At 47.8% G+C, this 17,700-nt stretch overlaps 1 protein-coding gene across 1 annotated transcript in view; it reads right to left on the bottom strand.

Moving 5' to 3' along the window:
* Window positions 1-12,506: 12,506 nt before the first annotated feature.
* Window positions 12,507-17,700, bottom strand: part of FTCD (formimidoyltransferase cyclodeaminase) — a 28,603-nt gene continuing 23,409 nt past the window's right edge. The window contains exons 12-14 of the mRNA XM_060232118.1: window positions 16,197-16,335; window positions 14,728-14,823; window positions 12,507-12,982 (exon numbers count right to left, since the gene is read on the bottom strand). Of these exons, the coding sequence (XP_060088101.1) occupies window positions 12,896-12,982; window positions 14,728-14,823; window positions 16,197-16,335 (322 nt within the window). The 3' untranslated portion in view covers window positions 12,507-12,895. The remainder of the gene's footprint in view (window positions 12,983-14,727; window positions 14,824-16,196; window positions 16,336-17,700) is intronic.

Genomic DNA, 17,700 nt, shown 5'->3' with positions numbered 1-17,700 from the left:
CAATGGCAACTTTCTAGGGACAGAGAATTATATAAGCATCTTCAATGACCAGTAGGCTCTGAAAACTGCCTCCCCCATCACCCCCTTCCAGTCAGTAACGTATTCTGTGACACTACCTCTGATGTCACAATGGCCAGTTCCTGGTCTCTATGGGGACAGATCAGTTTACAGGCATCTAAACAAACCAATAGGTTCAGTTGGCAGCCAGCAGGCTTGAAGATCAGAGTGAACTCAGAAGTCCCATCTGGGATTCCTCAAAAATGAAAGAACAAGATGACCAGCATTTCACAAAAGGTAGGATGGCACTGAGGTTTCGGAATGGGAAGGCGGGATAGATAGGTAAGTAGGTAGGTAGTTGGATGGGTAGTTGGTTGGATAGATGGAGAGAGAGATGCATGGATGGATGGATGGATGATAGGTAGGTAATAGATATTTGATAGGTAGATGGGTAGACAGATAAGTAGGTAGGTAGTTGGATGGATAGATGATGAGAGATAGATGATGGATGGATGGATGGATGGATGGATGGATGGATGGATGGATGGATGGATGGATGGATGGATGATAGGTAGGTAGGTGGGTAGATAGGTAGGTCAGAGATGGATCGATCTATTGATCAATGGATGGATCAGTAGAAAAGTAGATAGGTAAGTAAGTAGGTATTTAGTTATATGGATGGAGAGAGAGAGGTGGAGGGATGATAGGTAAATTGGTATATAGGTTGGTAGGTAGATAGTTGTATGGAAGGAGAGAGAAAGATAGATGGATGGATGATAAGTGGGTGGGTATATAGGTAGGTAAGTAGGTAGATGATAGTTAATTGGTAGGTGGGTAGATAGATGATGGATGGATGGATGGATGAAGATAGAGTGGTAATGTGCCGGTGATGTTGTGGTGATGTGGGATGATGCAAGTGTGATATGTGGGATGATGTGGGGTTGACCTGGAGGTGATATGGAAGTGATGTGGGGGTGATATGGAAGTGATGTGATGGTCAGGTATCGTTTAGGTGAAGGTGATGGAGAAGATATGGGGTCAAGTGGGGTAATCTGGGGTTGATGTGGGATCGATATTGGGTTGATCTGGAGTGAATTGGGGGTCATATATGGGTTATGTGGCATTGATGTGACCGTGATGTGGGTGTCATGTCAAGATGGTGATGTGAAGATGATGTGGGGATCATGCGTATGTGATGTTGGGCTGATGTGTAGGTGATATGGAGGTGACATGGAAGTGATGGGGAGGTGACGTGAAGGGGATGTGGGGATATGTGAGGGCGAAGTAGAGTGATGTGAAAGTGATTTGGGGTTGATCTGGAGATGATGTGGAAGTCATGTGTGTGTGATTTAGAGTTGATGTGGAGGTGCTGTGGGGTGATGTGGAGGTGACATGGGGGTGAAATGTATGTGATCTGGAGGTGATGTTGAGGTGATGAGGACATGATCTGGGGGATATGTGGAGGTGTTCTGGGGGTGATCAAGGGGTGATCTGAGGGTGATGTGGAGTTGATGCTTACTGATGTGTGGAACATAAGGGAGTTATGTGGGGTCATGTGAAGGTAATGTGGTGATTTGGGGGAGATGTGAAGATGATTTGGAGGTGATGTGGGGGTTATCTGTTGGTTATGTGTGGATGTTGTGAACGTGATGTGGTATGGGGGTCACATGTATGTAATGTTGGGCTGATGTGTAGGTGATATGTGAGTGATGTGGAAGTGATGGTGAGGTGATGTGAAGGGGATGTGGGAAGGAGTTAGAGTTGATGTGGAGGTGATGTGGGGGTGAAATTGATGTGATGGAGGCAATGTCAAGGTAATGAGAACGTGATCTGGGGGATATGTGGGGGTGATGGGGTGATCTGAGGGTGATGTGGAGCTGATGTGAAGGCGATGTGGGGGTCATGTGTGGGTTATGTGGGTAATGTTGTGATAAGGTGGTGATGTCGAAGTGATGTGAAGGCGATGTGGGTGTCATGAAGGTGGTATGAGAGTGATGTGGAGGGGATATAGGAAGATGTTAGGGTGCTCTGGGGATTATATGTGGGTGATGTGAACATGGTACAGTGGTAATATGTGGATGACGTGGAGGTGATGTGGGTGTGATGTGAGGGTGATATGGATGTGATATGGAAATTATGTGGGGGTCAGGTGTGGATTAGGTGAAGGTTATGAAAAAGATATGGGTGACAAGTGGGGGTGATATAGGGACATGTGGGGAGGATGTTGGGGTGATCTGAGGGTGATGTGGGGTTGATGTATAGGGGATGTGGGGGTCATTTGGTAGAGATGTATAGGGCTATGTGGAGGTGATGCTGGGTTGATTTGGAGGTGATGTGTAGGTGCTAAGGGGGTCATGGGATATGTATGGGATATGTGAGGGTGATGTGGAGGTAACATGCAAGTGATGGGCAGGTGATGTGGAAGTGATGTGGAGGTGATGGGAATGTGCTGAGGACGTGATGTGGGGGTGTGGGGTGATGTGTGGATGAAGTGGACGTGATGTGGCAGTGATGCAGAAATTATATGGGGGTGATGTGAAGGTGATGTGGAAGAGATGTGGTGTCGTGTTGGTTTTGTGGTGGACATATGGGGGACATCATCCCCACATTACCTCTACATTACCTATGTCATCTTCACATCGCTTTCATATCACCTTCACATCACCCCCACATTACCACATATCACCTTGACATCACCCTCACATCACCGCATATCACCTCCACATCACACCCTCATCACACCCACATAAGCCACACAAGATCCCCACAATGTGGTGATTTGGGGGAGATGTGATTTGGAGGTGATGTGGGAGCTATCTGTTGGTTATGTGTGGATGATGTGAGCGTGATGTGGTGATGTGAAGGTGGTATGGAGATCACATGTATGTGATGTTTGGCTGATGTGTAGGTGATATGTGAGTGATGTGGAAGTGATGGGGAGGTGATGTGAAGGGGATCACCTTAACATCACCTCATCACCCACACATCACCCTCAAAACACCTCCACATCACCCCATATCAGTCCACATCACCCCATCACATCCTCAGTACCTCCACATCACCTCCAGATCAAGTCTAGATTACCTTCACATGACCCCCACATTCACTTCCACATCAACTCCAAATCACCCACATATTGTCAAGCATGGTAAAATTCTAATGGTAAATAATGGTTTTAGGGTCCTCCATAAAACTGGTTTGTGAAACATCATGGAGGACCAAAGTATTTTGGCTCTGTTATTCTTTCCCCCCTCCCCCTTCTTGCTTTATTGCTTGTGAAGTAGAGTAGTGAGAAATGAAACTAGTAAGAGAAAGAACAATCAACACCTTCCCATACATTCCTGCATGGAGTGTGAGACATCTGGGGAAAGCAAGGATGAGACACTGATAACATTGTGAGAATGTAGACATTTATGATAGTTTATGTGTTAGAGAGCATCCCTCACCCCCACCTTTGGGAATCCTTTGAAGTATGCCTTAAAAGAATTGTATCAATGTATTTTCAGTATCACTCTCAAGGACCTGTACCAGGAGAGCATATCGGTCCACTTGACTCGTTTTTGAATCCGCATACTTGACATTTTGAGAGTGATCCTATAAGAAGTTTAACGGCCCTCGCAACTTTATAACCGGATGGCTGAAAAGGTTCCAGAGAGCAGTGAACTTCCAGAACCCGAAGAAGGGGCGAGAGCACCAACACCACCATGGCACGTGCTGGACTCCTGGAGAGTCGCAGGGAAAGGCTCATCTCTCCACATTCAGCAACTCTCGGTCACCCCTTGTCAGTGGCAACCGCGCATGTCCACCACAACGATGGATGAGGCTCCAGCGCGCAGAGATGCCATCTTAACCAGGCACATGCGCCGGGTGAGAATGACCATGGGGGCCGATGAGGCGACCTAGCCCAGAAAGGAGAGGAGAGGAGCGCGGCAGCGATGTGCACAGAGGCTGAACCCCCTCTGTTGGAGGTGAAGGCGGAAGGGACCCAGGAACCAACAGGTCCTGGGGAAGAGGAAGATGAAATAGCACGAGAATTCCGTTTGATGGTGAGAAAAGAAGTTGAAAGGGTCACCAAGGGGTTACGGGACGAGATGCAAGTGATGACCACCATGATGGCCAGAGAATTCAACAGGCAGGTCGACCATCTCCTGAGGCCGGCGGACCAGAGAAGAATCCCGCAATCGCCCGCGGCTAGACCCTCGGCTATACCGCCCCAAGCACAACCGGCGGGGCCGCTACCCCCATGGGAAGGTGGTCGAGGAAGGGAGTTGGAGGCAACCTTCGACGGGGACCCTGAAGAGGTGGAGTACTTCACCATTCAAGCTAATAGCTACATGCACTACTGGGGAAACACCTTCCCTGATGAGTTCAGCCGAGTCGACTACCTGGGGTCGAAGCTAAAGGGAGTGGCCAAACGCTGGTATGTGAGCCTGTATGTATGAGGCAATGAGCCCTGAGCTGGATGACGTGGCCACCTTCCTCCAGGCATTACTGACCCAGTACGAGGCTCCACTGCAGGAGACCCGCGCACTGGCCACCCTGAGGGACATACAACAGGGATCCAAGTCGATCCGCGAGTACATGGCCGAGTTCCGTTCCAACGCGGCTAAAGTGAGGGGGTGGAGTGAGCTGATGAAGATCGAGCATTTCACCTGGGGGCTGAACACGAGTGTCCTGGACCGGGCCCTACAGCAAGCGAGGCCAACCACCCTAATAGGGTGGATACAGTTGGCGGGCGAAGTGGAGACCAACATAAAAAGGGTGGCCCTACAACGCCAACAGCAAAGTGGAAAGGGGGGCCACGACCCGAAGGCTGGGGTGAAGATGGAGGCGGAGAAGTCCCAGGTGGGTGGAGGAGTAGGGAAGCCCTCGGCAACACATTAATGCTTCCGTTGCGGGCACCCAAACCACCTGGCCAGCAACTGCCCCAACCCCCCTCGACTGGCATCAACCACCACCAAGACAAGAACCCCAACACCGAAGAAGCAGGCAGCTGCCCTAAGGATGCGGCGAAGAGCAGCACGGCGGTGAGCTTGATCTCGGAAGAGGAGACCATCATCATCGATGAGCTGAGTGAGATGTCCTGGGAAGACAAGCCGGCGGGAAACGAGGACGTCCTGCTCTAAATGGTGCCAACCAGCAGGTCGCCAACAAACCGGCACCACTCAGGGTGAGAGTAACGGGGTCATTATTTTTTGTCCCAGTGTCTTTACTAAACAGCAAACTCAGGTGGTTCATCCATGTGAGAGCCGTGATTGACTTGGGGTGCACAAGGGACATAATCACCCCTAAATTAGTGGATGCTTTGGGGCTACCCACTGCAGCCCTACCCTGGCCCATTCAATTCGAACAAATGGACGGGTCATTGATGAGGTGGAACCCTGTATACTGGAAACTCAGTTGGTTCCCGTGGGCATTAAAGACCATTGGGACCAAGAGGCCTTCATGATAGCCCCCTCCTCCTCGTATGGTGTAGTTCTAGGAGTGGGATGGCTAGCGAAACATGAGCCAGACATCCACTGGGAGGACCAAACAATAGAATTCACTGATGTAAAGTTTCAAAACCATTAGTGGAAAAGGGAGTGGGAGCTGAACCCTCCGCCTCGAAATGAGAAGGTTTGCCTGACGGTGGAGGAAGTTCAAGCGATCCCCAAAGCATACTGAGACTTACAGGGAGTGTTCAGTGAGCAGGGAGCAGATGAACTTCCACCCCATAGAGACACTGACTGTGCCATAGAATTAATCCCGGTGCAAACCCTGCCTAAAGCAAAGCTGTATTCGATGGGGTGGGCTGAAAAGATGGAACTGAGAAAATTCTTAGACAAGAATCTAAAAATTTCATACGACCGGCCACGGCCCCGCATGCAGCCCCAGTCCCTTTCCAGAAAAAGAAGGATGGCTCGCTCAGACGTTGTACCGATTTTCGTGGGATTAATGGGATTTTAACCTCCAACACGTACCCAATACCCCTCATCAAGGACTTATTCAGTACGGTGTCGGAGGGAAAGGTCTTTACTAAATTGGACTTGAGGGACACGTACTTTAGGGTGCACATAAAGGAAGGGGACGAATTGAAAACGGCATTCAATACACCCATGGGACAATTTGAGTAGCTAGTGATGCCGTTTGGGTTACAAGGGGCCCCGGGAGTCTTTATGAACTTTATAAATGAAGTGCTGAACGAGTACCTGTTTAAGGGGGTGGTGGTGTACCTGGATGACATAATTATTTATTCACAAGACCTCCAATCGCATGTGAAATTGGTGTGGGAAGTGCTCAGCACGTTGTTGAAACATAAGCTGTATGCCAAATTGTCCAAATGCGAGTTCCACCAAACCGAAGTCGATTACTTGGGTTTCAGAGTGTCTGGGAAAGGGTTAGCCATGGACCCGAGCAAAGTCCAGGCAGTGTTAGATTGGGCTCCCCCGAGGACACGTAGACAGCTCCAATCGTTCCTCGGATTCGCAAATTTTTACTGCATCTTCATACAGGGGTTTGCCCAAACAATGTTGCCCCTCACTGAACTGTTGAAAACAAAGGGGAAAGGTCCAGATGCAAAGAAACTGGGCACGAAGCTAAACTGGACACCTAAGTGCCAAGAGGCGTTCACTAAGCTTAAGCGGTTGTTCACTAGCAAGCCCGTTCTAAGCCACCCCATTGAACTAAAACCCTTCATTGTGCAATGTGACGCTTCTGACATCACGATCGGAGCCATCCTCATGCAAAGAGATGAGGAGGGGCAATTAAGACCCTGTGCCTACATTTTAAAATTTTTTTCCCCTGAACAGAGAAATTGGTCGTGTGGGATAAGGAGGCTTTCGCGGTAACTTATGCCTTAAAAACTTGGAGGTCCTGGCTAGAAGGTGCCAAGTTACCGTTCGAAATTTGGACTGATCACAAAAATTTGGAGGCACTAACCGGCTGCCGTAAACTCACAGAGAAGCAAATTCAGTGGGCAGGTTTTTTTTCTAAATTCGATTTCAGCTTGAAGCACATCCCCGGAACAAAAAATTTCTTGGCAGATGCCCTCTTCACTCCTTCCCCAGCACAATAGCCAAAAGGAGGATGTGGTAGATTCCCTGATCTCCCCCACTCAAGTAGCCGCTATGGTGACCACCCGTTCTAAATCAAAGCAGAATTCCCAGGCAGAGAAGTGGGGCGGGGGGGGGGGGGAACGGCTGGCCACAGAAACGGAAAACGAAGGGGAGGATCAGCCGGGCAAAGTGCAAAAGGGGGAGGATGGATTCTGGTACAAAGATGGCAAACTATATGTCCCCACGAGCCTCCGCGCAGAGGTTTTGCAGTTCGGCCACTCTAACAAACTGGCAGGGCATTTTGGGTATGTAAAGACGCTAAATTTGATTAACAGGCAGTTTTGGTGGCCCTCTATGAAAAAGGACATTTCTGAGTTTGTGGCCTCCTGCCCTATATGTCTGATGGCCAAAAGGTGGGGAGGGAAGCCCCCTGGTCTGTTGAAACCTCTGGAAACCGCAACGCGGCCATGGTCAGTAGTATCAATGGATTTTATAGTAGAGCTGCTAATCTCACAAGAGAAAATCATAATCCTGGTAGTAGTGGACACCTTTTCAAAACAGGCGCACTTCATCCCATGCGCCCAATTGCCAACAGCAAAAAAACTAGCCTATCTTTTTTTCCACCACATTGTGAAAATTCACTCATTCCCTGATAAGATAATTAGCGACCGTAGCCCGCAATTCATTGCCAACTTCTGGCGGGAGTTTTGTAAACTGATGAGTATAGAGCAAGGTTTGAGCTCAGCTTGTCCATTTCAGATAGTGAATGGGTATGAAGGCAAGCCCATCCAGTTGTTGCCAGGGGGAGCGAGAACCAGAGACCCCACATCCCTTGAACAGTGGTGGGAAAAGTTAGGGAAAAGCTGGAATGGGATACAGGAAAACCTGGAAGCAGCCAAAGAAGCCTACAAGAAACAGTAAAACATCTCACACGTCCCCGTGTGGGATTTCAAAGTGGGGGATACTGTATTTGTGTCAACCAAAAACCTCCCATTGAATCAGCCCTCGAGGGAATTAGCTTATCGGTTTTTGGGGTGATTCAAAATAAAGAGGGTAATCAATAAAGTGATAGTGGAACTGGAGTTACCCAAGATGTTTAGTAAAATACACCCTGTCTTTCATTGCAGTCTTTTGCGAAGAGACCCGGGCGGTACTCCTTGGCACCCTCGACAACCAGCTCCACAACCTATCCAAATTGGGAATCAGAGTCATCATGAAGTACAAGAAATTTTAGATGCAAGATTTAAACATGGAGTACTGTATTATTTGATCAAATGAAAGCATTTCCCTGCCAGCCAAAATGAATGGGTGGCAGAGCAGAATGTCTTGGCCCCTGATTTGATTAACAAATTTTATAAAGCATTTCCTCAGAAGCCCCGGCGTTGAGTAAAGGGGGGGGCAGTATGTCAAACATGGTAAAATTCTAATGGTAAATAATGGTTTTAGGGTCCTCCATAAAACTGGTCTGCGAAACATCATGGCTCTGTTATTCTTTCCTCCTCCCCCTTCTTGCTTTATTGCTTGTGAAGTAGAGTAGTGAGAATTGAAACTAGTAAGAGAAAGAATAATCAACACCTTCCCATACATTCCTGCATGGAGTGTGAGACATCTGGGGAAAGCAAGGATGAGACAATGATAACATTGTGAGAATGTAGACATTTATGATAGTTTATGTGTTAGAGAGCATCCCTCACCCCCACCTTTGGGAATCCTTTGAAGTATGCCTTAAAAGAATTGTATCAATGTATTTTCAGTATCACTCTCAAGGACCTGTACCAGGAGAGCATATCGATCTATCAATAAACATAGTTTTGTATCCACTTGACTCGTTTTTGAATCCGCATGCTTAACACATATGTCCTCCACAACACTTCCAGATTAACCCCACATAATCGCCACATCATGCCTACATCACCACAACATGTCCCCACATCTCCTCCACATGACCCCCACATCACCTACACATCAACCACACATCATCCCAACATCATCCCCACATAACTGCTACATTACCATCACATCATCTCCATATCACCCTCACATCACCCTCATATCACCACATTTGCCAATATCATCACCATATGACACCTACCTTCACATCACTTCCACATCACCTCCACATTAACTTCACCTCACCTCGCATTACCAACACACAACCTCCATATCTCTTCCAAAAGCACCTCCACATCACCTCCAAATCAACCCTACCTCACCCACACATCATCCCCACATCATCTTCATGACCTCACATCATCACATCACCTCTGCATGACCCCCACATCACCCGTTTCACCTCCACATCAACCACACAGAACACCCACATCCCCCTCACATCACACCCACATACCCCACACATGACCCCTACATCACATCTATACTTCCCCTACATCACCACCACATCACCTCCAGATCACGTCCAGATCCCCCACATCACCTCCACATCAAGCCCACATCACCCCCACTATACCTTCTTATGACACCCACAACACTTTCACATAATCTCCATATCACCTTCACATCACACCCACATCACTTCCAAATCACCCCTTCCACATCACCCTACATGACAATGTATGACCCACGCATCACCTCCACATCACTCCCACTAATCAAAGCATGACCTGCACATCACCTCCAAGTCAGCCCAACATAAACCCTATGTCACCTCCACATGTCCCCTGCAGATGTCCACATCACCCCCACACCACATCACCCCAATATCACCTTCATATTACCCACATCACCTCCACAGGACACCAACATTACCTTCATATCGCTCCTCATCACATTTACATCACCTCCACATCACCAGCATACAACCCCCACATCACCTCCACATCACATTGTGATCAATCCCACATCACTCAACATCAGCACATCACACCCACATGATTTTTCATGACCACCACACCACGATTACATCACCATCATATTACCTCCATATCACCCGTATAACCCCCACATTATGTCATCACTTTGAGATCACATCCCGATCACCCCATCACCTCTGTATGATTCCACATCACCATCAACCCCAAATCACCCTCACATGACCCCTACATCAAGCCTGCATTGTCTCCACATCACCCGTACATCATCCCCACATGTCCCCCACATCACCTTCCCATCACCTCTCCATTGTCTTCACGAAACTCCATCACCTCCAAATTACACAAATGTCACCTTCATGTCAGCTCCACATCACCTCCACATAATCCTCACCCCAACATCACCCCTTACCCAAACATGACCACATCACCTCCACATGACCCCCTAACCTACACATAATCCACACATCATGCACACGTCACACTCATATCACCATCACATTATCCCCCACCTCACCTCCACGACACCCATATCACCCTGACATCTGTCTGTCCATTCATCCATCCATCCATCCATCCATCCATCCATCCATCCATCCATCCATCCATATAGCCATCCAGCAACCTATCCACTTATCCATCTACCTACATATCTGTCCATCCATCCATCTATACATATATCCGTCTGTCTGTCTGTCATCCACCATCTATCATCTATCTGCTTGTCTGCAAGTCTGTCTGTCTATTACAGGGGTCCTCAACCTACGGCCCGCGGGCCAGATGTGGCCCGCTGAGGACGTTTATGCGGCCCTCCGGGTTATGGCAAAATCAGACCGGAAGTGATGTTCAACCTAAACTCGCGTTAGCAACGCACACTTCCAGCACTGGGCTGAGGCGGCGGAGACAGAGTGTGGTGATACCGAGGTGAGGTGAGTTCCCAGGCCGGGGTGTATGGTGTGGGGAAGGGAGAGAGATGCAGAAGATGGAGAACTGACGGCCCGCGGCCTTGTACAGTAACGGCAGTCCGGCCCTCCAACAGTCTGAGGGACAGTGAACTGGCCCCCTATTTAAAAAGGTTGAGGACCCCTGGTCTATTACCTATGTATCATCTTTCTATTGTCTGTCTGTCTATCAATCTATCATCTATCACCTGTGTATCATCTATCTATAATCTATCATCCATTGTCTACCAATCAATCATCTGTCATCCATCCATCTGTCTGTCTGTCTACCTACTTACCTATCATCCATATCTCTCTCTCTCTCTCTCTCTCTCTCTCTCTCTCTCATCTGTCTATCTATCTAAAGCCTCAATGGCATCTTACCTTTTGTGAAATGCTGGGAGTCTTGTTATTTTATTTTCCAGGAAACCTAGATGAGACCTCTGAGTTCACTCTGATCTTTAAGCCTCCTGGTTGCCAACTGTGCTTTCAGGTCTGTGCAGATGCCTGTATACTGGTCTGTCCGCATAGAGACCAGGAACTGGCCATTGTGACATCAGAGGCCATGTCACGGAACATGTTGCTGACTGAGAAGGGGCTGATGGGGGGGGCAGTTTTCAGAATTCCAACAAGGAAGGCATTTCTCACAGGCACCAAATATTTTTTGCTAAGAGGTGCTGAGAATAATTATTCAGAAGGTCCTGAATGGAACATACTTAGCAGCATTCTGTAGACTCCCTGGGGAACGAATCCTCCTAGATCTGAATAGCTGTAATATCTCTTCTACGCTATTGAGAGAGTCTGGCAAAGGAGCTGCAAAATAGTAGCAGCAGCAGAACTAGAGAAGGAATCAGACGATGGTCAGTTATTCAAGAGCTGGATAGGACCCCCACGTGGACCCATTGGGTGCATGTTTGACACCCCTGCCCAAGCCACCACACCACACAGCAGTCTTCTGAAACTGGTAATACCTGCCTGAGAAGTGCCTTCGACGCACATTAGAGAATATACCACAAGATGCCCTTCTCATGCCTTTATCCTGACACAAGTTGATTTGTTAATAATGAAGCATAGTTTGCCATTCATTATCCAAATTCACAAAGTATTGCTATCAACTTGCCTCTCCAAACAAAGCTCTTGCCTTTAAAGTCTTATGAATTCGCCATATGACCCTTTGCAACCCCATGGACCACGCCAGGCCCTCCTGTCTTCCACCATCCTCCGAAGCCCACTCAAATTCGTGTTAGTTACATCAGTAACGCTGTCCAGCCATCTCATCTTTTGCCGTCCCCTTCTTCTTTTGCCTTCTGTCTTTCCGAGCATTAGGGTCTTCTCCAGTGAGTGCTCCCTTCTCATTTGGTGGCCAAACTATTTGAGTTTCAGCTTCAGCATCTGACCTTCCAGGGAACAGTCTGGGTTGATTTCCCTTAGGACTGACTGATTGGATCTTCTTGTAGTCCAAGGGACTCTAAAGAGTCTTCTCCAGCACCACAGCTTGAAAGCATTTACTCTTCTGTGCTCCGCCTTCCTTATGGTCCAGCTCTCACAGCCATACATTATTACTGGAAATACCATTGCCTTGACTATACGAACTTTTGTTGGCAGGGTGATGTCTCTACTTTTTATTGTACTGCCTAGTTTTGCCATAGCTGTCCTCCCAAGGAGCAAACGTCTTTTAATAATAACACAAAATAATATGCAAAGCCTTTGAGTTGTCCAGAGTTCTTTATTAGGATGGATCTTACAAAAATAAAGTAGGGCAATGTCTTCTAATCATTTAGCCCCCCTCCCTTATTTTTTGTAACAAAAGAACTCAAAAACCTGCTGTTTTGGGTCATTTTTGTTGGTCCTGATCAAACATTATGTGGCTCTCAAACATGATAGCGACCAACAGAATCCATGCTTCAGATCCTGTGAGTGAAGCAATAGATAAGGCTAGGAATGCAGGGCAGCAAAATCTGTATTCGTAGCTGATTTCTTGCAGGATGGAGAGTGATGGCCCAGGACTCAGCAAAGGGCATACAACACAACAGCACTGCAAACAGGGAGGGGCGGTCTCCTTTGCACCGTTAAGGAGCAAGGTGCAACTCTCCTTTCATGTCGTTCGTTCCTCCAGCAGCTGCAGGACACATGCGGCACTTTGCTTGGCCTCCTCCACAAAATGGGAGACTTCCATTTGCACCTGCACAGTTCGAAATAGCTTAGCAGCACCTGATCTAGTATTGTATTTATATTCCACCCCTCCCCCTATCCAGGGACACAAGATGGATCACAAACATGAAAAACTGGATGGTGCCAGGGTGGGGTAGTGGTTGGAGCAGGGGTGGAATTCTAGCAGGAGCTCCTTTGCATATTAGGCCACACACCCCTGATGTAGCCAATCCCTCTCTCTTGCTTCCTTCTGTGTCACCACTTGCTTTGCCAGGCTTGCTCAATCACACAGGAGCTACAGAGCAAAGCCTCTGTTTTCTCCATTGGCTGAGACTCCTCCCTCGGGGAGGAAGGGGAAGAGGGGAAGCTTGCTTTCCCAGTCTCCCTCAATCGCACAGCAGAGCTACCGAGCCAAGGCTCTTTTCCTTCTATTGGCTGAGGCTCTGCCCCCTCTTCATCCCCTGGGGAGGGAGGGAAAAAGCCAGAGCTTCCTTTGCCCAGTTCCCTCAATGACATGGGATGGATAAAAAATCTTTAATTGTGTTTGTCTGTGTTCTTTATAAAGTTCATATTTCTGCAATCTGGCATTACACTCTATGGCACACATGGCCCGGCCTGACAAGGTCTCATTTGGCAGTGAGTTCCACATGTCAATCACCCTTTGGGTGAAGAAGTACTTCCTTTTATCCATTTTAACCTGACTGCTCAGCAATTTCATTGAGTGCCCACGAGATCTTGCATTGTGAGAAAGGGAGAAAAGTACTTCTTTCTCTACTTTCTCCATCCCATGCATACTCTTGTAAACCTCTATCATGTCACCCTGCAGTCGACATTTCCAGTCCTCATAATAAATTGGTTCGACACCCCTGCCTTAACCTGCCATGAGCATAAAAAGGAGGAGAGGAGGCAAGCTGCTGGGTCCCTACTAAGGAGAAAGACATATAAATGAAGTAAATAAATAAAGACATCAAAATGGTATAATTACAAACTCCACATTTAGAACAACAAAACAGAGCAGTCTACCTGGAAGACTGGCGGGGGGGGGGGAGTGCCAAGGAATGTATCCATCAGACTATACCAGGGCATTATCGGTTATGGGCTTTTTTTGGAGCAAGAATCCTTTGCATATTAGGCCACACCCCCTGATGTAACCAGTCCTCCTGGAGCTTAGAGTAGGCCCTGTAAGCTCTTGGAGGATTGGCTACATCAGGGGTGTGTGGCCTGATATGCAAAGGAGTTCCTGCTACAATAAAAACCCCTGGTTTAGAATATTTATGAGACCAGAAAGGCTATCCAGTCTAACCTCTCCCCATTGACATAGAAGGACCACACACCTGTTCACCCGTCCACAGTCGCTATCCCAGAATGCTCTGCAAAAAGGACAGGGTGGACACAGGATGGTACCTTCCAGAGTAACCACACCAGTTGACTCCAATAACTAATACCATACATAGGGGATGTCAGTGGACCCAGTAGGGAAATTCCTGGGGTTTTGAGTCCGGAGCCTGGAGAGGGTGGGGTTTGGGGAGGGGCTTCAGTGAGATACAGGGCCATAGACTCCACCCTCTGAAGTAGCCATTTCCTCAGCAGGAACTGATCTCTGTGGTCTGGAGATCTCTGGACTACCTGTAATTCCAGGAGATCTCCAGGCCCCACCGAGAGATTTCCAACCTTACATAACATCAACAATACCAGAGACAACTAGCCTGTCAGTAAGCGAGACGCTCTGCTGGTGGAGGAACCACATGCAGCCATGAAGCTGTGAACGTTTCTTACCTGCTGCTTGAAGGCTTCGTCTGTTATATCTTTCAGGTTGGTGATGATGTTGAAAGAGGCCCCAAACACACCAGCTTCTAGAGCTTTTGTGGCCACCTACATAAAGGGAGTAAGAACGTGTGTGCCTTCGACAAGAACTGTCATCATCAGGATGACACCGCTAGAATCACTGATAAGAATATAGTTGGTCCCATACTGTAGCACTTGAACTGTAACCTGAGAAGTTGTGCATTTTCTGTTATGGTACACAAGGCTATTAGTTTCGTAAGGGATTGCTTTAGGGTTCGGCACAGCTTGCTAAATCCTTCCTATTTCTATCTGCTGCTCTGTTGTGTGACTTGCAGCGGGCCAGTCTCCAACAGAGTCTACCCATCCTTCTGAGCAGTCACTCTTGGTATTGCAACACTTGACTGAGGCTGAGCCTGCTATCCTACATGGTAGCAGGGCTTTTTTTGTAGCAGAAACTCCTTTGCATATTAGGTCACACACCCCTGATGTAGCCAGTCCTTCAAGAGCTTACAGTAGGCCCTGCAAGAAGAGCCCTGTAAACTCTTGGTGGATTGGCTACATAAGAGGGGGTGTGGCCTAATATGCAAAGGAGTTCCTGCTCCAAAAAAAAAGCCCTGCAGGGTAGATCCTAAATAGCCAGTTCATACATCAAATATGAGGCCATGGCTCAGTGATAGAACATCTGCTTGGTGGGCAGAAGTTCCCAGGTTCAATCCCTGGCATATCCCATGAAGGATCAGGTAGCAAGGGGTGGGAAAGACCTCAGGCTGTGACCCTGGAGAGCCACTGCTAGTCTAAGTTGACAGTATGGACCTTGATGGACTGAAGGTCTGATTCATTATAGGACAAGTTTGTGTATCCATGTGCGTTCGAACAGAATTACCTCGTGTCTGTAATAGAACAAAGCAGTAGACAAGTAGCACCTTTAAGACCAACTAAGTTTTATTCAGAATGTAAGCTTTCGTATGCGACTTGTCTACTGCTTTGTTCTATTCCTTCAGACCAACCTGGCTGCCCCCTTGGATCTTATCTATCTAGTGTCTATAAGGTGGTTTTGAATAGCCAAAATGATTTGCAGTTTGTACGTTGTTGACCTTTGCAGCAAACTCATGAACTAGGTAATACCTTTGCCACTAAGCTTCAGGAGTTGGACAGGGACTTAGAATATCTAAACCAGGGGTGGCCAAACTTGCTTAACATAAGAGCCACAGAATTAACGTCAGATTCACCTCTTGTAGCTCCCAAACATCTGACATTTATTCCATGTGGTTTTTACATTAAGCAAGTTTGGCCACCCTGCGATAGCAGCGCATTTAATTTTTACAGACTCTTCCACTCATCCATTCCTTTAGGACCCTCTTCTTTTTTAGGTGACAAAATAGTTAGTTACACAATCTATTCAAACAAACAAACTGAAGAGACTTTTCCTTCCTAGCGTGATCCTCAGTTGAACAGCATACCTGAATGTCTGATTTGCAGGCTAAGTTGCCATGACGAGCCATTTCTTTTAGGAAAGGCCACAAGGAATTCACTTTTTCTGCCAGTGAGAAGGGAACACCAACTGCCTTTTTCAGGCCCAGTTGCATGGCTGTTGTGCGCCTGCAGGCAGTAAAAAAACAAAAGAAGAAATGCTCTAGGGTTGCCAAGTCCAATTAAAGAAAAATCTGGGGACTTTGGGGGCGGAGCCAGGAGACTTTGGGGGTGGAGCCAGGAGACATTGGGGGTGGAGCCAGGAACAAGGATGTGACAAGCATAATTGAACTCCAAAGGAATTCTGGCCATCACATTTAAAGGGACGGCACACCTTTTCAATGCTTTCCTTCCATAGGAAATAATGAAGGATAGGGGCACCATCTTTTGGGGCTCATAGAATTGGACCCCCTGGTCCAATCTTCTTGAAACTTGGGGGGTATTTTGGGGAGAGGCACTAGATGTTATACTAAAAATTTGGTGCCTCTACCTCAAAAAATAGCCCCCCCAGAGCCCCCAATACCCACGGATCAATTCCCTATTATTCCCTATGGGAATCATTCTCCATAGGGAATAATAGAGTGCCTAGTAGACATTTCCCTCCCCCCCCCACGCTTTCTAAAGGGGGGGAGGGCCTCCAAACCAGGGAATCCTCTACCCCCTCCCTCTCACACACACAAATACTTACCAGATTGGAGAACTCTACTTGCTGTGAAAACGAAAGAAAAAAGGGAGGGGCTGTTCTCCGAAGCTCTTCCTGCTTCTTGCCCAGCCTTAAAGGGGCCACACATTTTACAAACGGCTCAGGATCTCAACAATATGAAGCCTGCAGGTATGTTCTCCCCCCCCCCTCCACCCCCCACCCCCGCTTCCTGATTTCTGGGGGGCGGGAGATTAGGCTGCGAACCCAGAAGTCCCCCGCCAGAGCGGGGGGGTTGGGAAGCCTAAAATGCTCTGATTGGAAAAAGTAAATGTGGAAAGTGTGGAGAAATGCCATTTTGTGTGTGTGTAAACTGTGAGTTGGATGGGGAGAAACTGTCAAACCCTAGGTAGGCCTTGGCCGAGTCTCTTCCTTATTTCCCCCTCCCCTCCTGTCTTCAACCAGTAACCAGAGGGCAACTCCCTAGAGAGGACAGGAAGTCCGTCAAAACTAGGAGAAGATCTGCCCCAGAATGCTGCAGGAGGATGAGCCAGTTCCTGGGTGGGATCTGCTGTTTATATTTATAATATGGTGCAGGGGTGGCCAACAGTAGCTCTCCAGGTGTTTCTTGCCTACAACTCCCATCAGCCCCAGCCATTGGCCATGCTGGCTGGGGCTGATGAAAGTTGTAGGCAAAAAACATCTATAGAGCTACCGTTGGCCACCCCCGATATAGTGGGTTCGATGCAGAGAAAATATGTGGTTGCAGTGATCATAGTTCATTTATTGAGTTACAGCATGGTAACGGCTGAACTCGTTAACTGGGCCAACGGGGCCAACTATATACAGTTCAA

Source organism: Heteronotia binoei, chromosome 1, assembly GCF_032191835.1.
Source record: "Heteronotia binoei isolate CCM8104 ecotype False Entrance Well chromosome 1, APGP_CSIRO_Hbin_v1, whole genome shotgun sequence".
Classification (NCBI taxonomy): Eukaryota; Metazoa; Chordata; class Lepidosauria; order Squamata; family Gekkonidae; genus Heteronotia; species Heteronotia binoei.
This window is presented reverse-complemented; position numbering and strand designations above follow the sequence as displayed.